General features: G+C 47.9%; 1 protein-coding gene across 1 annotated transcript in view; it reads left to right on the forward strand.

Moving 5' to 3' along the window:
- Positions 1-735: 735 nt before the first annotated feature.
- Positions 736-21,627, forward strand: part of PODXL2 (podocalyxin like 2) — a 35,898-nt gene continuing 15,006 nt past the window's right edge. The window contains exons 1-2 of the mRNA XM_036078516.2: positions 736-873; positions 7,050-7,328. Of these exons, the coding sequence (XP_035934409.1) occupies positions 804-873; positions 7,050-7,328 (349 nt within the window). The 5' untranslated portion in view covers positions 736-803. The remainder of the gene's footprint in view (positions 874-7,049; positions 7,329-21,627) is intronic.

Here is a 21,627-nt window from a genome sequence, read left to right on the forward strand (position 1 = left end):
TTAATCATGCAATCATATGTATGTCGTGTTGGTCTTCTTTAGGTTTGTCTTCTCCACTAGACTAAGTTCTGAGGATAAGGGTTGTGGCTGTTTTGTTCACTACCATGGTGCCTGGCACATGAATGAACTTTAGTCACCAAAAGGGATCAAACACTTTACAAAAGTTAAGAAACAGTGCTCTGATAATGGAAAGCCCATATATAACAGTTGAGGCAACCAAGGCGCAAAGGAGAGCTTGCCCAGCTCAAGTGCCCTTGAGAAGCCTTCTCTGACCCCACTCCTCCTAGAGTCCGCATTCAACCTCTTGATGTAGGATTAAAGACACTCTTCGTGTCAACAGAGTCAGGGGTCACTCCTGTTTTCTCTGATCAGTGTCCTTCCATGCAAGTGACCACCCGTGGCCTTTTGGGCGCTCAGGAAATGTTTCCTGTGGAATGGATGACTAGATGGCTCCTGCGTGCCCTCCTCCTTCGCTGCACCTCGGGCAGGTGGCCTCTGCTCCGGAAGCCGCGAGGTGCGAGGCCCGGACCTCCAGGTGGTCGTGGTCGCGGCCCCGCCCCTCCAGGCCTCTGCGGTGCTGATTGGCCGGCTGGGCGCCAGGGACGAAGCGGAGGGGCGGCCGCCCGCGCGCCCGCCTCGTCTCCGCGGGGGCGCGCCCGCGGCACGCGGCCGGGCGGGGCCGAGGGTGAGTGACAGCCAGGCGGGCCAATGGGGCGGGCGCGCGCCGCCGCCGCCGCCCGCGCGGCCCCTGACGCCGGCCGAGGCGCCGCGCCGCTGCGGCTGCGGGCGGCGACGGCTGCACCATGGGCTGGCTGCTTCGGGCCGCCGGGCTGCCGCCGCTGCTGCCACCGCTGCTGCTGCTGCTGGCTGGGGGTGAGTGCGCGCCGCGCGGGCGGGCGGCAGCGGGGCCGGGACAGGCGGGTGGCAGCGGTGACGGCGGGCCGCGGTGCTGGACAGCTCCCCGGCCGCCAACAAAGGGGCCGGCGCGCGAGGCGCGGGAGCGCGGGGCTCGGCTGGGCTGCTGCGCGGTCCGCGACACGCGCGCTCCCAGGGCCGGGGGGGCGTGGGGCCACCGCGTGTGCCTAGTGTGAGAGCGGCTCCCCGGCGCGGGAGCGTGCGTGTGCCCACACAGACACACATACACACACACGCAGGGGAGGCGCGCGGAGTGTGGCGGCGGGCGCGCCTGCACGCGCTCCCTGGGGGCTCTGCTCAGGGGGCCTTTGGGGAGGGCGGGAACACTGGCGAGAGGAGGGCGGACCCTGGCTGCCACCTCCGCGACAGCCACACAGGGATGGGGAGACGGCATTTACAGGTCCCGTTGGGTCACCACAGCGAGCGTGGGCGCGGGTGTCTTGCGGCTTCGAGGGGGAAAGTGCCAAAGAGCCGTACACACAGCTGCTGCGACAATGAGGGGTGTGTTTACGCGCGTGTGGTGCTACCGGACAGGAGGGGGGGTGTGTCATTGTGAATGGCTGTCTAGACTGCTGGGCAACTTTATTAGGAGCTCACAAAAAGAAGAGGTATGACAGCAACCAGGTCTCTGCTTGTGACAGTGACACTGCTGGATAGCCTGCGCAGCTGCCACGCAGGGATGGGTGTGAGAGACACTCAGATGTGGTTTCCATTCAGCAGTGCACAAGGGCAGTGTGCGTGGGCGATGACAGGTTGGGTGTGGGGGGCAGGTGTGAAATAGATGTGCCTGTGACAGAGCCTGCTGAACAGCTTCCCAGCGGCAGACACGGGATTCAGGTGTGTGCCTGGCAGGTGGGCGCAGGGTATGTAGCAGCCTCCCAGATAGGCCACCACCACTGAATGGGGATGGGTAGAAGTGCTGTCTGCAGAGGTGGGTCAAATAAGGACATGACTGAACAGCTTCTCCATGTGGCCAACACAGCAGAGGGGAGAGTATGCCATGAGTACATATTAAGGGGCGATTGCTAATTGGTGTTGGTGGAAAGACACACTGGTATGAGTGTGTGCGCCCATGTGTGTGTATGGTGTACATGCTCACTTATCAGATGGCCTTGAGTGACTCCACTTGTGATGGACACAGTATAACGTGTGTGCGTGTGTACGTGGGAGTTGACCTGGGACACTGGCTACTTAGTCACCTCCCGTGAAGTTAACCCCCAAAGACACAGGCACAGGTGTGCATCTGTGTGAGTGAAGGAGAGGCCTTTGAAGGGTCTCTGCCTGAAGGGGGAGAGTGGTCTTTGCTTGATGGTGGCAGTGAGATGGGCCATTGCCATGGGCCCATAGTGACAGAATCCCAGGGAAAATGACTGGGAGGGGAAAGGGACCTCATGCTCCTGAGCATGCCCTGGGAAGGGTCAGTTCAGCGAGGGTACTTTTTCGCCACCATCAGTCCAGAGATGGGTAAGGACCTAAGTGGTGTGCACAGAAATATGTCCATTGGCATTTGTCTCATGCACTCACATACACCTATGTCTATGTTTGCATAGCTTGAATCCTCTGGAAGAGGTGAGATTCAACAAATAAATTATATATTGATTAGTCTGCTCTTTCTTTGTGCAACAGCCACGCCAGAACTGGCAAGCAAAGTGTGTCAGGACCCATGCCCAGCTGTGGCTAGCCATGGATGACTGTGGGCAGCTTTACTCCTTCTACGTTCCCTCCCACCTCCTCCCTCCCCTACACACTTCGTGATGTACATTATTACCTTCCTCTTGGTGACATGTATGTGTCTGTTGGTATGTCTCTTTCTTACATACTTTTCTGTAGAAACTCTTCAAGAAGCCTTGGGCATTGCTTCTCAGACACATCCAGACACGCACATGAGTGTAAGTGTGTGTGTGGTAGGGTGATTGTTCTAGACAATTTCTGTTGTAGCTGACACTTAAGGGTGTGGGGGCTGTGTGGCAGATGCTGCTGGGCAGCTCCCGTATTGGTGTCTGGCAAGGGCTTAGGGAGAGCTGTACTTCAAAGCTGCTGATGAGGGGAAGGGTGGGGGTGTAGCTGATGGTGGAAATCAGAAAAGGATGTTTGGATCAGGAGCAGATTGCAGGGGAGATAAAACATGCAGATTACTAAGGCCTTGTTTTTTTCACCCCCTGAGATACAAGCCTGCTTTCTTTACCTCTTTTTCTGAGTTTGGGTCAGATTTTCAATTCTTTGAGGCTGGTCCCCAAATCGTTTTCATGTGCCTTCTTTTTCTCTCCCTCTCTCTGTTGGGAGTGGCGAAGTATCAGAAAATTATAGGTGCTAGAGAAAAAAAAAAAAAGAAAATCAGGGGCGCCTGGGTGGCACAGTTGGTTAAGCGTCTACCTCATGGTTTCGGCTCAGGTCGTGATTCTGGGTTGTGACATTGAGCCCCGTGTTGGGCTCCGTGCTCAGCATGGAGTCTACTTGAGATTCTCTCCCCTCTCCTGCTGCCCCCCTCCCCCACTCGCGCATGTGTGTGTGCATGTGCGTGCATACTCTCTCTCAAAATAAATAAATAAATCTTTAAGAAGAAAAAAGAAAATCAGTCACAGAGAATGTAATTCTGAAATTTTAAATCAGATGGAGTCTCAATTAAGGCAGATTAATTATCAAGTGCAAAAGCAATTATACACAGAATGCTTAGGGCTCAGCTACTATTTTGGTGGGCAAGTTTGAAAATAAGCAACCTCTCGAAATTACCTAATTACCCATTGCCAAGGCTTTTGAAAATATCAAGGTCTATATAAAGAAAAAATAATCATCACAGGGAAAAAGAACTTCAAGAAAATGGAACTATTTACTGGAGAAGGAATGAAAACCCAGATTCCTTTTTTCACACACAGCTTTTCAGCAAGATTATCAAAATCTCTGTTCATTCATATCAGTTGGTTGGGAAAGGAAGAGAAGGAGGGAGGGGGGAGAAGGTGGAAGGAGACAGGGGCTTCTCTGCCTGACAGGTGGAGGAGAGACCTTCAGAGAATGGAGAAACTCACCTCATTGTGGAAATGGTAGGGCGTGGTCCCAGCGAACTCACCAGACCTCACTTAGTCCTCTGCACAGAGAGCTTCACTGACTACACAGTATTTGATTTCCAGAGGTGGGAAATCAACAGGACTCCTGGTCAGACTTTCCTTGAGAAGGCTGAGGTAGTTTCCTCAAGATCCACGCTACGTGGAGGCCTAGAAGGGACTGACTTCTCTCCCACCATACCCCAGTTCAGCTCTGAGAGAGGCAGCTCTCAGGTTTTTGAAGAGGCAATGCAAGTTTGAGCCTCCAGTGGCTAAAATCCCAAGAATTCCTAAAGAAAACCAGTTTGCACTTTTCTAAAGAGGCTGACATAAAACATACCCGCTAAAGGCTGGTATCTGTTGATAAAGGTTTTCACCCAATGGCCCTTTCAAAGATTGGCTGCTCAGGTGACCTGGAGATCTGTAAAATGTTTATATAATTATTATAAACATTTCTCATCAGTTGACGTTTTTCTTTGTGAACTGTGAGTTTTTTCCAGGTAAGTTTATCGCATTTGGCTCCCCCAATCTTGGGGGTACCACTTCTACAAAACAGGGCTGTTGTATTTGTTGGTATCACATTTAAAACTTAGACTACACTTTTCAAACAATGGTCATTTTTGAGGGGAGAAACCAGCTAATTACAGTGCTTCTGTTAACTAGCTATTTGACCTTAGGGCCTGAGCTCTCCCTTATTTCACCTATGAAACAAGACGGTTATTTGTTCATTTATTCAAACACCTACTGAGTTCCTATCATTTTTCAGAGGCTGTCGAGGCACTGGACAGACCAAGACACGAGACACAGTGAGTGAGGGAAGGAGGCTGTAGATGGCCTGTTACAGTTTGAGAGAAAAGTGCAGTGATTGGTTCAGAAGGCTGTGGTACTAGGTGTGGTGCCTAGCCTAGACAGGGAGTGGCCACGGAGTAATTCTCAGAAGCCGGGGCTGGAAGCAGGAGCAGGAGCTGGGCAGGTGGGCGCAGGTAGCCCTAGGCATTACCTGTTTCTGGTTAAAGGCTTTTTGAGGTTTGGAGGCTGTCCCATGTTTCCACCCATCAGTCCTTGTTTTGTTTTGTTTTTTTGAAGTCACGTAGAATAACTCTGGTCTTTATTATTCACATAAACCTTTTATTTTATTTTATTTTTTTATTTTTTATTTTTAAAAAAAAATTTTTTTAAGATTTTATTTATTTGAGAGAGAGAGAATGAGAGACAGAGAGCATGAGAGAGAGGAGGGTCAGAGGGAGAAGCAGACTCCCTGCTGAGCAGGGAGCCCGATGCGGGACTCGATCCAGGGACTCCAGGATCATGACCTGAGCCGAAGGCAGTCGCTTAACCAACTGAGCCACCCAGGCGCCCCAACCTTTTATTTTAATATATTTGAAGATACTGACCATTGTCTCTCTTGAATGTTCTTTTTTCCTGGCCAAGAATGTCCCAGTTCTCTGTTCTTTATGAAGGCTAATAACACTTAGATTTCTGGAAGTCTGCTCACTGGAGCACTGTTCACATAGAGCTTACCTCATTTGAGACCCTGCCTCCCTGAGGGCTGTGGAATTTTTGCTTTACAGATGAGGACACTGGGGCCCCTTGTGGAAAAGTAGCTTACCCAGAGTGGCTCACTCAGGGAAGCCAGAACGCGAACCTGCTTCCCTGGCCCAAGCTCTCTCTACTAGAACATCCTCCTGTGTTTGATTTCAAGACCTATTTATCCTCATCCACACCTTTTAACTGTGTTAAGCCCCTTTCACTCGGAAGGCTTTCCTTTCGATCAGATGTTGTATTCGTGGTCCTGTGTTGTCCGACCATGCATACATAGCACGCGCAGTCTCCACCATACTCTGGGTGCCGAGCTTAGGGCTTACCACGACTTCATAGGGTGGTTGTGAAGATTCAGTTTCAGATAATGCTTGCAGAGCATTTAGCACACAGCACCAATAGCGTCAGCTCTCGTTTTTTATTTTAAACATCATGAAAATTTTCCGTGAACTATTCAGGCCAGGGCACAGTGAGGAACGGGGAGAGCAGGACGTAACTCTTTACTGCATCGTTGAACATTGGTCTTAGAAAAGAAAATTTGGAGGTCATTTCAACCACCTTCCTTATTTTTTGGGATGAGGAGATAGACCCAGAGGTTTTAAGCAACTTTCCAGAAGACATAGAGCAAGTTAGTAATATTTGTGTGACTAAGCTAGCAATTAAGGTGTGAAACTGGCCAATAGTGCTGTCTTCGTCTTCTTAGTGAATGGAAGTAAGAGAGACAGAAAAAAGATGCCCTTTAATTTATTGGGTTTTGTTCGTTTGTTTTATAAATTAGGAGAGAGGGATCCAAGATGCTAAACAATATGTTATTACCAACGCTGGCTGAGTCTGACCTGCAATCTCACATAGTCTTTAAAGACTGTTTCAGAGATCGTATTGCTGAAATACAAATCTCATTCTTAATGCAGTTTTGGAAAATGTTCAGCTTAGGACAGAAGCCTGGGGAACAGAGTGCACACAAGGTCCTTCAAAGCTGGGACTTGTTCTTCACTGCGTTTGTGCCCTGAGCACCCAGCACAATTGTAGCGAAGATGGGTACTGGTGGCTGTTTCTGAGTGAACAAATGCCCAGCAGGTGCTGAGTCAGATGAACCTCACTCTCTCCTGCCCACCTCCCTTGGTCTCCCCTTTGCCCCTGCCATGGGGAGGGCTAAACAGCTTGGCCTTTGTGGAGTGAGAACAGCATCTCAGAATCCCCTGGCAGCCCCTGGGTGTCAGGAGTGTCTCCCCGCAAGGCCCCACCGGCACCCTTGGGTTCTTTGCTGTTGGAGACATGTCTTTTTTTTTTTTTTTTAAGATTTTATTTATTTATTTGAGAGAGAGAGACAGAGGTAGTGAGAGAGAGCATAGTGGGGAGGAGAGGGAGAAGCAGGCTTCCTGCTGAGCAAGGAGCCCAATGTGGGGCTCAGTCCTAGGACCCTGGGATCGTGACCTGGGCCGAAGGCAGACACTTAACCGATGAAGCCACCCAGGCGTCCCTGGAGACGTGTCTTAACCCTGTGGCAGTCTGGCCTTTCTGGCCTCTCCTAACCATCTGGCTTTCGTGTCTGTGCAGGAGCGTCCCTGGGCACGTGTGCAGCTGGGTCCGATGAGCCTGGCCCAGAGGGCCTCACCTCCACCTCCTTGCTGGACCTCCTGCCACCCACGGGCCTGGAGCCACTGGACTCAGAGGAGCCCAGTGAGGCCATGGGATTGGGAGCTGGCCTGGGAGCCCCTGGCTCGGGTTTTCCCAGTGAAGAGAGTGAAGAGTCACGCATTCTGCAGCCACCACAGTACTTCTGGGAAGAGGAGGAGGAGCTGAATGACTCCAGTCTGGACCTGGGACCCACTGCAGGTAGCTCTTCTTACCTAAGAGTAGGTGCTCATTGTAGCCGGGAGTCGGGCTGGCTAGGCAAAATTCCAGAGGACCATTTCCTTGCTCCGATCACATCTCTTGTCTCTTCCCGCCAGCTTTTACCGTGCTGCTGCCCGCCTGTACACCAGAGCCGAGTCTCTGGGACCCCCAGTGTCTTACTGGTCCCAGAGGCTCTTTTCTCTTTAACATTTGCTTCTGTTTAGGGAGCCCATGTTCTGTGCTCATGTAACTCCATATAATGTGACAGCCTGGGAGCGAAACTTTCTCCCCATGTAAACATGCAAAAACTGCTGCTCAGAGCGGTTAAAAGCCTGCCTAAGTTCATACAGATGCTCGTATGCTCAGCCGTGATCCAAGCCGAGGCTTCCCAAGGTCTAGGGGTGCCGTTTCCCTGCTGTGCTATATTGTCCCTGTCGAAGGTTCCTGTGCCCCTCCTGAGGTCTCTCTGACCCCTGATCAAGGCACCTCCCTTCTCTCAGAAGGTCACACCCCAGAGCTGGTTCGTGGGTTTCCAGAGCATGGCTGATGGACCTGTGGGGGCCAGCCACCCGAGGCCTGGGGCCACGCTGGAATGCACGCGGTTGGGGGCTGGATGCAGCTTGCCATGCTCCTGGCTTCAGCAACTGTGCACGTTCTTGGCCGGCAGGAGCCTGTTTGTAAATGCTGGACTGCCGCATGGTGTGTGTGCTCGCCCGTGCACACAGTGGCAGGCTGTTACGGAACGTAGTTCAAGTTTTTCTCTTTAGGGTATATAATATTTTGGATTTATGTCCTCTAATTATGAAAATAATCCCTGGAAATTGTAGAAAATATGAAAAATGCAAAGAAGGAAACAAAAGTCACCCATAATCTCACAACTAAAAGAGAATTACTATTAATAGTTCGGGATACATCCTTGTAGTCACTTATGTGCCAAATTGGAATCAGAATGTTTTCACTTAAAATATTTTTTTAAGATTTTATTTATTTATTTGACAGAGAGAGACACAGCGAGAGAGAGAACAAAGCAGGGGGAGTGGGAGAGGGAGAAGCAGGCTTCCCTCTGAGCAGGGAGCCCGATGTGGGGCTCGATCCCAGGACCCTGGGATCATGACCTGAGCCGAAGGCAGACGCTTAATGACTGAGCCACCCAGGCGCACCTCACGTAAAATATTTAATAAATGTATTTCCACATCATTAAATATTCTTTTTAAACCTGATTTTTGATGGCTACATAGTATTTCGTCATGTGGCTCATCATATGTATAAAACCAGCTCCCAGGCGCCTGGGTGGCTCAGTTGTTAGGTGTCTGCTTTCAGCTTGGGTCATGATCCTGGGGTCCTGGGATCAAGCCTCACGTTGGGCTCCCTGCTCAGCAGGAGGCCTGCTTCTCCCTCTCCCACTCCCCCTCTTTGTGTTCTTGCTCTCGCTGTCTCTCTCTCTGTGTCAAATAAATAAAATCTTAAAAAAAAAAAAACCAGCTCCCTATTGTTGTTGAATATTTAGGTTGTTTCCAGTTTTAACGCTGCTAAAACTATCATTATGTATTTTTGCACTTCTCTGATTGTTTCCTAGTGATAAATTTTTTTTTTTTAAAGATTTTATACATTTATTTGACAGAGAGAGAAACACAGTGAGAAAGGGAACACAAGCAGGGGCAGAGGGAGAGGGAGAAGCAGGCTTCCCGCTGAGCAGGGAGCCCGATGTGGGGCTTGATCCCAGGACTCTGGGATCATGACCTGAGCCGAAGGCAGACGCTTAACGACTGAACCACCCAGGCGCCCCTCGTGATAGATTTCTAGAATAAAATTGCTAGGTGTAAAGACGTATCAGTCGGCATCCCACCCGGAAAAAGAAGACGCGACCAAACTGAGATAGTCCAGGGAGGCTTTATTTATAGAACAAGGAACTTAGAAAGGTATGGGCAGGTGATAGGCCAACCACAGAGGAGTCCAGGGCCCGTGGCAGCGGAGCACTCAGTGCCCCTACACCCAAAGGGATGGAGGGAGGGAGGGATGAAAGGAACCAGGAGGGACAGAGAGTGGTGGAAAGCAAGTGATCCTGGCAAGAGCAATGACCCAGCAGGGGAGAAACCAGGGGAGGAAATATCTGATCCCCTCTCCTCCCATCTTCTGCCAGGATCCCTGTCTTTCTCTCTTCCCCTGCCTCTGTTGAGGAGTCTGGTCGGGAAGCAGGGACACGGCCTGTTGTGGTGACTCTTGGGGTCCATCTCCCAGGGCAGAGGACAGGGTAGAGAAGGGTAGAGAGAGGATCTGGAGGGGATGGAGCATGTCTGCCACAAAGGATAGCAAGCAATCTTTCCACAGGCTTTTGTTAAATATTTCCAAATCGGCCTCTAGAAAGGTCTTTCCAGTTTCCATACCCACCAGAGGTGGGATGAATGCCAAGTTGTTGGACCCTTCCCCCCATTGCATTTTGTCATTTAGAAATCTTGGTCAACTTGATAGGTAAATTAAAATGGCCTTTGATTGCTAGTGAATGTTAGCATATATGTGTGTGTGTGTATATGTACATATTCTGACCACTTACAGTCCTTTCCAGTTTGAGGCATAGTGTAATGAAGAGCAGGCTCTGGCGTCAGGCAGATTCCAAGGTTTCAGCACCGACAGTTAACGGCTGTGTGATTTTTGGCAAGGAGCAACCTGAGCCTCAGATTTCCCATCTAGGAAATAGTATCATAGAGTTGTGAGGTTTAAATGCAGTAATTCATTTAATGCACTAGCACAGCACTTGGTACATCATAAGTACTCAATATTACCTATTATTACTTTTCCATTTTTTTCTATTGAGGCTTTAATTTTTTCTTACCACTGTACCAATCCTCATATAAAAAGGATACATTCTCTGATATATATAAAAAACATTTTTCCAGTTTATCAATTACTTTTTTTATTTTAGTAATTTTTGACATAACATTAATTTTTTACAAACTTGGACAGTCTTTCTTTTGAAATATATGAAATGTTTTTATGTGTTATTCTTTGCTTTATGTTTAGAAAATCCTTTCCCTCCCTGAGATATATGCATCTTTATTTCCTTTATTTTTTTCATCTTAAATTTTTGCATTTAACCCTTTATTCTAGCAGTAATTTACTTTGGTATGTGGTATAAGATAGGGATTTAGTTCATTTCCCCCATAAAGCTAGCCTGTTACCGCAGCAGCACAGGCTGATAAATCTATCCCCTCGTCATGGAAAAGAAGCACTCAGCAATTAGATGTACTTGGGTCTTTCTCTGGGCTTTTCTTCTTGTGTAGACTCTTGAGATTCTAGTCTGAGACAAGCAGTCGTTCCGAGGGCCTTGGCCGAGAAAGCTACGGCGCTGAGCCTAGGACCTTCCTCAGGATCACAGTGGGATGGCCCTGAGGCTTTAATGAACTCAAATTTTCTCTGCCTCTCCCTTCCCTTCCCCTCCTTTTCCTCTCACTTCGTCTCTCTTCTCCCATTAGCCTCTCTGGGTCTCTTAATAGTGAAAAGAGCTGCCATTCATTGAATATGTATTCTGGGCACTTCGCGTCCATTCCTCTCCTTGTGCCAGCTCTACGGCGTGGTCTGTCTCCTCATCTCTACTAGATGCCCTGAACGACTGTGAGATGGGGACTCAGGTGCCCTGCACGAAGAATGGGCAAGAGCCCCAGAGGAGGGGGTGGAAGGAGGGCTGCTTTTGCCAGGCTCCCTCGTCACTCACCTTCCCGCTGGGCCCTTGCCTTTCCTTGGGTCAGTCTCTTCTCTATACACCCCCAAGGCGATTTGTGAAAACACAGTACCCACAGGATAAAAGCGAAACATCTTAGTACTGCAGAAAATGCTCTTGATGTTCTGGCCCAGCTTTCCCCTTGGCCTCATCTCCTTCCCTTCTCCCGCTTGCATCGGTTCCTTAGCCTATTATCATCCCCGCTTGGCAGAGGTGGGACTGATGCACAGGGAAGCTAAGTGCTTTAACAAGGTCACACTTGGTATGTGACAGAGCTGGACTGAGAATCAGTGTCTCCTCAGGCCTGTTCCCTGAGCCTGTGGTGCCCTTCCTCCTGTCCTGTCTGCCTGAAGCGCTCTTCTCCATCCCAACTGCCTGGCAGACTTGTCGTCATCATCCTGCAACACCCAGCTCAGAAGACACAGCCTCTGAGAGGCCTTTTCATCTCTACCAAGGGGCAGGACTGCACGTGGTTGTGCGGGTGGTGCCTGTCTAAGGGCACCTTGCCGAGCAGGGGAGCTGGGGCTGAAGTGCAGCCTGCACACTACTCACCAGGTCAGGGGCTGGATGGAAGGAGTGCCTTTTTCTAAGTCATCTGCCCAGAGGGGCATCTCTGTGAGCTAGCAGTGGCCCTGACGTGCAGCTAGTTGTTCCTGCTCCTGCGCCCTCACGGTACCTTGATAATACGGTGTGAGGCCATAACAGAGACAGAAAGTGTTCCAGGTGTGAGGCTCATTTGTACGGGGAGGCAGTGTCCTCTGCCTCTGCCCTCTTCTGCTCCTGACCCTAAAAGTCCGAGGCTTCCATCTAGGGTTCTCCGGAAGGAAGGAGGGCATTGCCTCTTGGGGTTTGCTCCTCAGGTTGGAGGAGACTCAAGGAACCTTCAAAGGGTCTGCCTGGAGGAGGAGTCTGTCCAGAGGTCAGAGTGACCATGCTAAATGCTGTCCTAACACAGCCCTTGGGGACATGGATACATCCGTGCCCAGGAGCAATGACTGTTGAAAGCCGTGCTGTGGATGGGCCTAATCTCAGACCCGTTACCTTCCTAGTAATTATGATATTGACCCATATATGAACACCTAGCATGTGCCAGGTGCCATATTAGGTGTTTCAATATATTATCTCATTTAATCTCAACAGAAACAAGTATATATTGTTACTCCCATTTGACCAGTGAACAAACTGAGGCTCCAGGAGTTTGCATAACAGTCTAGCTACTAAGTGTAAGAACCAGGAATCAAACCCGAGTTCTCAGACTCCATAGCCTTGGCTCTTTCGATTAGGTTGCCTCTCAGCTCAACGATTTTACTAGAGACTAGCAGTAATGTCTTATATCTTATGTAATAAATATCACCATCTTTTTCCATAGAATTTCCTCTTTGATTAGCTCATTTGAACTTTACAACCACAGGCAGGAGTTGTCACTGCTTCACAGATGCTGAAACCCAGGCCCAGAGAGGGTAAGAGCTTTGACCGAGGCTGCACAGCTTGCTCACAGTGGAGCTGAGTCTGGAGTCAGTGGCTCCTGAGCGCCTGGGCCTGGCAGCCTGCTGTGGGAGCACAGAGATGGTATGTATTACAGAGGAAACCATTTGTCACGAGTACTTTGCTATACGTCCCATTGCTAGTTTGTTGGACCTAGAAGAGCCAGAGCTGGAGCCTTCCTTTTCCTACAGTGACGATCCTGAGGTCCCATAGCAAAAATAGTCACTGGTCTTTCTGCTCAGCTGGTGACGAGCGGTGTGACCTTGAGCAGGTTCCTTGTCCAATTTTGGCTTCAGTCTCTCCTCTGTAAGTGAGGAATGATAGATCGAAGCCTTCTCCAGCTTTAAAATATTATGGTTTTCTGACATTTCAGGTGAAAAGAGTGGTCTCAGCCAAGTAGGGAGAAAGAAATGGAATGTAGATTGCCCCTCCACCAGCTAGCATCAAGCCAACTTAAGACCTGATAAGTAATTCAGGCAAGATTGTTAATGATTAAGAACAGTTTCCTGGGTTACCCACTCATCCCAAGGCTGTCTCTCCTGTCACCCTCCACCCTTTCATTCTCCAATATCCTTAATAAAATTCTCTGCATGCAATTTTAATTTTCCTAGTGAACAAGCTAATTAGTGTTCTACAAGAAAAGCAATAACTCTTTGGGGTTGGCAAGTTCTAGAAACGCAACTCAAATAGGCTCACAGGCCTGTGTGAAAAAGAGGGTGTTGATTGGCTCAGTAACTGCAGAACCCAGGCAGGTGGGATCCAGGTGTTGAAACGGGACATCAGCACCTGCCTTGCTCCATCATGCCTTACCTTCCCTGGCTGGCTTCTTTCTCAGGCACGTTGTCCCTGTGTGGTGGCTCAGAGAGCCCCCAGTCACTCCAGTGTCATCTCCTTTCATTCAGCAGCCCCAACAGAGAGAGAACTCTGCTTCCCCAGCACTTTTGGAAAAGTCTGAGGATGGAGGCTTGTTTGTTTGCCCTGGGTCATGAACCCATCTACGACCCAATCCTGAGGCCAGAGGGACTGGGTTCTCTGGTCCAGACTGGCTCTCAAGCACCCCTGGAAGCCAGGGGGTAGTGCCCCACAGTCCTGGACCAAGAGGAGGGGAGTACATGCCAAGTGATGGTTGGGCATAAAGGAACATTCATGAGTGCTTATATTATTATATAAATCATATTCACATCATTTTTTTTAACCTCACAGCAGCCCAATGAAATCCATAAAAGCAGGCATCGTTAGGATCACTGTTTTGTAACTAAGGAAACCGGCTCAGAGAGGTTTAAATGTGGCACTAAATCACACAGGTAACAAGTGGCAGAGCGAAATCTCAAATTTGAGATTTCTTCTTTAAGATCTGCTACCCCTCCATGTGAAATCATTCATTAGACGCCTTGAATTACTATTGCCTGTGATGAATTTTGTAGAAAGCAGATCATCAAAGCCAGTCTGCTGGGACCTGGAAATGGTTCTTATGCATTGATATCGTAACTGCTGTTGAATGATTTGACCTTCTGGGTCACTGCACACAAATCAGGCATGTTTGCTAAGAAGGCCAGCTGACAGAAGCACTTGCACCTAGATTCCAAAAAGAAAAAGATCCCTGTACTTTTGTTTTACACTAGTAATAAGTATCATTATGTGAAAATTTGAAAATGCAGAAAAGAAGAAAGGAAAAACCACTCCTAATCCCGTCAGCCAGAATTGGCGAATGTTAACATTTTGGCATATATCTTTCTGGAAATTTCTCCCATATGGGAAATACGTAAAATATGCTTTTATAAAAAATGGAATTACAGTGCACAGGTCCTGCTGTTTCACGTACCAGCATCTCTCCAAGTCAGCTAACAGAGCTGTCCACCCTCAGTTTTAAGGCGGGAGTAGTCTCCCAAGCCTGGCCCGGCTACCACCCCTTCAGTCGGTGGCCTGCTGCCTGAGCGCTGGATGGCCTCCAGTTTTTTGTTCTGTGAGCTGTGCCATGATGGGAATCCTTGAAACCCGAGTCATTATGAGAATCTTCATTGTTTCCTTAGGGTGCATTTCTAGGAGTGAAATGACAGCTTCAGAATGTTTGTTCTTAAAGCTTTTCATTCATGTTAACCCCCCACCCCCAATGGGGCCTGATTTCCATTCCTGTCAGTAGCAGATTGAGTGCCTGTTTCCTGCACTTATCCAATACTCGGTATTATCTTGAAATAAATACGTATATTGTCAAGTTGGCAGCCCCAAAACTGTATCATCTTGTTTAATTTACATTTCTTTGATGACTACTGAGGTTGACCATTAAAAAGTCATTTTTAATTATACTGAAAGCTTCTCCCCTTGCACCTCTGTTTTATACAAGTCTGTTGTGAATTTCGTGAGTGTTTTTGTATTAACACTCAGTTGAATAACTGGCTTGAGTGTTGCACTCAGGGGGCAATTTTCAGTGATTTGACATTAAGCAAAAGGGACATTTAAAGTGATTTTCCAAGGCCACTGGCTTGGTGCCTATCTTAATTTCACGTCTTAAACAGGGGAGTCAGTTCATTAATATTTCAGTGGCTACCAAGGGTCATCCATGAGATTATGGCCACCCTGGAAGGCAGAAATGAAGTCCAGTGTGACCTTGATAAGCTGGGGAAAGAGACTTACAAAACTGATGAAACATAGGAGAGAGGAGATGCAACACAATCTATTTAGGGGACAAAAGCCAGCCCCCAGAGTGAGATTAAAAGAAAAAGAAAAAGCCTGGAGAATCCAAGTTGTCCAGAGGTCTGGAGCTTCATCAGAGTGGCCCCCTGCTGCCTCCGAGCCACCAGATCATGTCCAGCCGGGAGAGTGCAGCGTGAGTGCTGTGTTAAATTCAGACCATGCTGCCTGAGTCAAGAAGCCTTACTTTCCAGCTTGCATTAACTAGCTTCTAGCTTGTGAATCTTGTTCGCTTTTCAGCAATTCACTCAGCAAATATTTATTGTGTACCTACTCTGCTGATTTTGTAACCACTCTTAAAACTGTGGTGAATCCAGAGTTTCCACAAGAGATGAAGAATGACAGGGGGAGGGGGTTGAGAATGAGGGATAATCCCAGTTGTTGAGCCCCAGGCAAAGGAGGCTAAATTGGAGCAACTGAGAAAATACATAGGTTTTTATCCCCAGGGAGATGCTTCCCAGAAGTTCCTCACTTAAGCAGATAAAACAGAAATGGGCTTAAGTTGTAAGGGAACCACGGCAGTTGGGTTTAAGGAATTTGGGGAGAAAAAAAAAGCCACCAACATAGAAAAGCCTCTCTAAGGAGGCATCTTCTTGAAGAGGGTGGCAGCCCGTCTTACCTAGACTTAGCCATTTCCTGTCCAGATGGCCTCTCAGGTCCCTTCTTGAGCTAGAACCCCTAGGTCCTTGGAGTCCCATTGCAGGAACACCTGCCTGCAGATTCACCTGCAGTGAGCTCGGGGTGTGGAGTGTGACAGCAGCACGACTTTAAGAGATGGCCTCAGGGAGAAGAGCATGTCTTCTGGGCGAGGTGATTTGAATGCATCATGTCATTTCACCTCAGCCTCAAGGTCCCAGAGGGGTGGTGGGCGGGCCTAGAGGCTGGTCAGCCAGCATTCTAGCCTCTGGCTGCAGAACCTTGAAGCTGAGCCTTGAGTCCTTACCTGTCAACTAGTCTGGTGATTCAAGCCAGCTTCCAAGAGATGGGCCATGGCCTGCAGTGCAGATGGACGGGGAGAGGTGATGGTCCTGCTGGTAGTTTGCTCCTCCCTGGCGTCTGAAGCCAAGTCTGGGCGTTGGCCTAACTGAGTAGGCGTGTCTTGAAAGACTGGCTTTAATCATACTCAAGCCTGAGTTTTACAACTTTACAGCTGTGATAAGTGTAGTTTCACAATTTAGAGCAAGTGTCCTCCCCTCTGTGAGCTTTTCTTTTCCTTATCTGTAAAAGGAAGGCTGTGTCCTTTGGAAGCCTGATTTCCCTCAGGCTCTGGGGAAGATGTAGTTTCCAATGAAGGCCACCAGGGGGTACTGCAACTTCACAGAGCTGGCACCCTGTGTTCAGGGAGGGAAGCTGTGGAGGCAGGGGGGAGAGGTTGGCAGAGGTTCCAGGCATTCCTCTGCTGTCTCACCAACAGCAAGGAGACTGAGCTGCCTGCCTCCTGAGTGTCCTTGCAGCATAGCCACTCCCTGACCTTCCATGCTCTGAGGCCAAGCTGGAGCCCCCTCTGGAGGGTCTGAGCTGTGGGGGACCTTTCACCTCTCTTCAGTGTCCCAGCTGTTGCTACCCTCCTGGGGGCAGGGGACAGGCTTTGACCGGCTTTCCTGCTGTCTTGAACGTATCTCCTGGGCATCTCTGCTTGTTCACATTGTGTCCAGGTATGGGGTGTGCAGGGAGTGCTCTGCAGGTACGCTTTTGTCCCAGACAGGTTTCGGGGTTTGTGGGACCCTCCTGTCCCGACTCTAGATGCTGAAGTAGAAGGGATAGGAAGCAAAGCCTAGGGCACTAAGCAGGACAGGCTCTCCCCGTGTGGAGTCACAGCTGTTGGTGACAGCAGTGGACAGGGCTCAGGACATACCACTGTCACTGCACTGGGAGACCAGGGGTTGGGGCAGCCACCTGCCTTGCCGGGCCCATTGTGCCTTGTCCACTGCGGTGCCATCCTCTCCTGCATCCCTCTCCTTTTCCATCCCCTTGCTTTTCTTCTCTTCCTCCATTGCCAATTCACCCCCTTATGCCCTCTCCAAAATGACTGCTCCAGCTTCCTCTCCCAGGCCAGTGTTGCAAGTCTCTGGAAGCCTGGTCTTCTTTCCTTGGACACCTTAGTGGGAAAAGCACGTTTTTCCCCATCCACTAAGACCATTCACCTCTCACAGCAACTGTGTTCCTTCCTCCTGGAGCCTTTGGAAGCTCCTAGTCCAGGATGGCCTGCCCTGTCCCCTGCCATGTTTCACTTCTCTTCTGGTGGCCCTAGCATGTTCACTAGCCAGTACTTAAAGTGATGCTCTCTCCTTCTCTCTAATTCCTTATTTAAAAAATAATTTCAAATTTACAGAAGATTTGCAATAATCCCCATACACCCTTCACTCAGATTCCTCCAGTGTTAACATTTTACCAAATATGTGTATATACTTAGAGACATACAATTTTTTTTTCTAAACCATTTGACAGTAGGTTACAAACACAGTGTCCCTTTACTTACACTGCATACTTCAGTGTATATTTCTTAAGAACAGAGACATTCTCTTACAGAATCACAGTACAGTGACCATCAGGAAATTGACATGGATACAATAGAGTTTGATGACAAACTGTATTCAAACTTGCCACCCCCCCACCCCCCAGTGTCCATTGTAGCAAAAGAAAACAAAATTATTTTTTACAGTTCACTATCCAGTCCATAATCATGTACTACGTTTGTTTTCATGCCTTATTTGCCACTTTTATTCTGGAAAATTCTTCAGTCTTTCTTTGTCTTTCATGACCTTAACATTTTTGAAGGAGATAGGCTAGTTATTTTGTAGACTACCCCCCAGTTTTGTCTAGTGTTTCCCCATGATTAGATTCAGGTTCTACATTTTTGGCAGGAATATCACAGAAGTGCTGTTGTATCTTTCACAGTTCATCAGACCATGGTTCTACTCTTGGACTGAGCATGGTTTCTTTACTTGTTAGTCTACACTCATATTTGGATCTAGTCCCACTACCCACTCTTCTGGCATCCCCATTTTCATCCCACCTGGGTCTGTCCCCCAGCTGCTCAGGTTCTACTTCCCACCACACCTCTGGTTCATAGTCTGTGTCCCCACTGGGTCTCTCATTAAATTCTTGTTCCTGTGTAAGAGACCTTTCTGATACTCAGATCATACCTAGGCTTGTCAGGAAAGCATCATCCTTTCCTGCCCTGCCCTCTTCCCTGGATTCACTTTGACTTATTTATCACTCAGGTGCTTATCCTGCTCCTCAGCCTGTGGACAGACTCCCAAAATGGTGCCATTTTTCCTATTATGATTTTACAATATAAAAATTTAATGATAATAAGGAGGAGGAGGTAGAGGAATACTTAAAATCAATCAGGTATTTGCTGTGTAGTGTGGGCTGTGCCCAGGTTTTATCTCAGTGCATCCTGACCATAGCCCTGGGTGCTAGGTACTGTTGTTATTTTACAGATAAAGAAAAGGAGACACATGGAGGTCAAGTGCATGTCCGAGGCCACACAGTGGCCAAGCAGTGGAACCAAGATCACAGAAAGGAAGGAATAACTTTGGATGCTGAGAGGTGGTTTAAAAAAAAAAAAAAAGTAGGAAAAAAAGTCCTGCTGAGTCTGAGCGCCAGGGTGTGGCATTTAGTGATTTGTCAAGTCTCCGAAGATGACAGGGCTGGAGAGGGTGAAGGCTTGGTGGGAGATGTAAATTTGGGAGTCTTTAGCAGAGAGGCAGTAGATAAAGTCTTTGGGATCCATGAACTCGCTGAGAAAGGAGTGCAGAAATGATGAGTCAGGGGCTGGCTATCTGGGAGTGATCACAGGTAGGGAGCCTAATGAGGGAGAAGTCCGTGCCATTGGAGGCTCTTTTCTCTCCCTAAAGGGACAGGTCCTGGGTTCAGGAGGCAGAAGATGGCAGTCAAGGGTTCACCAAACACACATTGCTCTCTTTTCTGCACTGGGTCAAGCAGGCACTGTATTAGGTGCTGGGAACATAGGGAGAATAAAGTCACCTTGCTCGGCAATCAGAGTTTGTGGTCTCGTAAATCCTATATTATTCTTATTTAGGACAGTAGAAGAGTTGTTGTTTTTAATGCCATTGGTGTGTGAGACACATTTGTCAGAACTATCTCCAAAACGCAGAGTATCAGTGCTAGAAAGATCCTTAGAACTCATATATACCAGCATCCATTTGTCCTATGAAAAACGGAAGCCCAGAGAAACCCAGGAACTGACCATCACTTAGACAAGTAAGTTGGTGGCTAAGTCTCCCTGGCTGCAGATCCCACCACCCACAGCATGACCCCTGTTATTGTCCAGCTTAGTTGAGGGAATTCTGTTGGGAGCCAGGCTGTCTCTGGAGGGATAGAGAGCTCAACTTTCGGAAAGTCAGCATCACATTGAGTAGAGGGATTATTTAGTCAGCTGGCCCTCTTGGGAGGGCAGAATCCCCTACCTCAGTGGGATTCTGCTGGAGTGCACCACCATCCACCATATTCCTGGCACATTCTAGGCTTTACTGAACCTATTGGCTAGTTCAAGTACTTCTTGAGGGTTTCCCATGTACTTTGCCTCTAGACTTGACCATTTCTGCTACAGGCATGGCTGCCCCCACAGTCAGCCAGAGTGCCCCCTTCTTCCTGTTAGTCAGCCAGTGCACACAGGGTATCAAGTCTACCTTGGGGTCATCTCTTGAACCTGTTTTCTCATCATTCCCAATGTCATCACCTGTGTTTATCTCTCCCGGAAATTGCAGCAAGCCCCCAACTCTTTTCTCTGCTTTCATTCATCCCCTCTCATCAAATTCTTGCACATTGCTGTCAGGACAATCTTCTAACCATAAAATCTCATGATTGTAAGGGATTGTATATGTCCATTTCCCCAGCATCCATGTGACATGCTATTATATCATCTTCCTGTCAAGTGGCCATCCAGCCCATTTCAATTATGTTTTTATGCATTGCATTTCAATTTTAAACAGATCTATTTAAAAGTGCTTTACTTCTATTGAAGTAAAATATTTTTATTCTTTTATATACTTGTTTTATGGGTATAATTTCCTCGAGTCTCTCTGAAGGTGTTAAGAAAGGTTTCTGGGGCGCCTGGGTGGCTCAGTCGTTAAGCGTCTGCCTTCGGCTCAGGTCATGATCCCAGGGTCCTGGGATCGAGCCCCGCATCGAGCTTCCTGCTCCCTGCTCCGCGGGAAGCCTGCTTCTCCCTTTCCCACTCCCCCTGCTTGTGTTCCCTCTCTCACTATGTCTCTCTCTGTCAAATAAATAAATAAAATCTTTAAAAAAAAAAAAAAAAAGAAAGGTTTCTAAGTTCTCTTTGTTTACTAGATTAACTCTTCTCTCAGAGGTGGGTTGCTTTGCTTTCTCTCTTCATGCTTCTTCATGAGCCTGGCTTTCCCCTAATGTCCTGTGAATCTTGATCATTCTTTCATGTTTATAAAGGTGATACTAGATTGCTCAGTATTAGAGGCTGGTGTGGGTCTCCGCAGTATTCTGTGTTCTCTGTTCCACAAGCATACCTCTCCCCTGAACACCATGGCTGTTTGCTTTGCATGGGGAATAGGTAAGCTTCCCTACAGAGTGTGTGCAGGGGATGAGGAGTGGAAGATGTTACCAGTCACTTCTACTCAAAAATAGTATGCTTAACAAAAGAATATTTTAATTATTCATTTAAATATTATAGTGGGTTTTCAATTATCACTAAGATCATTCAACTTCTAAAAATTGTACTTTTTCTTATAGGGAGTCAGTTTTTCTTTTTGTACTAATTCTCAGAGCCATATGGATCCATGTTCTAATTTGAATGCTTATTCTCTAGGCCCATTGCACAGCTTCTCTCCAGAGATTTATTTTCATGACTTCCTCTCATGTTTCTTGATTCCATGTCTTCTTTGGATTTCTTGGAGAACTTCCTTAAGTACTTCTCTCAGAATCTGTGGATTGAAAAACCTTCAAGTCTTTGTATATATGAAAATGTCTATATTTTGTAATCACACTTGAATGATAGTTTAGTTGGGTATAAAATACCGGCTTCAAAGTACACTTCCCTCAGAATTCTGAATACATTTTCAATTTCCTTCCTGCAGTCTGGTGTTATGAATTAGAAGCTTGGAGATAATTTGATTATCTCTTTATTATTACTTTATAGGTTAACCTGTTCTTTCCCTGAGAGCTTTTAGGATCTTATCTTGCTCCTTAGAATTCTGAAATATCATGAGAATGAGGCTAGGTGTGAGTCTTTTATCATTTACCTCAATTATATACCCTTTCAATGTGAAGATTCCCGCTGCTGGGCGTAGGAGATTTTCTTCTTTGTTGGTTCTTTATTCTCTCCATTTTAAGCATTCTTATCTTTTTGGAAATCATGTTAGTTAGATATTAGACCTCTTGCACTGATCATCTGTATCTTTTAACTTTTCT

The sequence above is a fragment of the Halichoerus grypus genome, chromosome 1, assembly GCF_964656455.1.
Source record: "Halichoerus grypus chromosome 1, mHalGry1.hap1.1, whole genome shotgun sequence".
Taxonomy (NCBI): Eukaryota; Metazoa; Chordata; class Mammalia; order Carnivora; family Phocidae; genus Halichoerus; species Halichoerus grypus.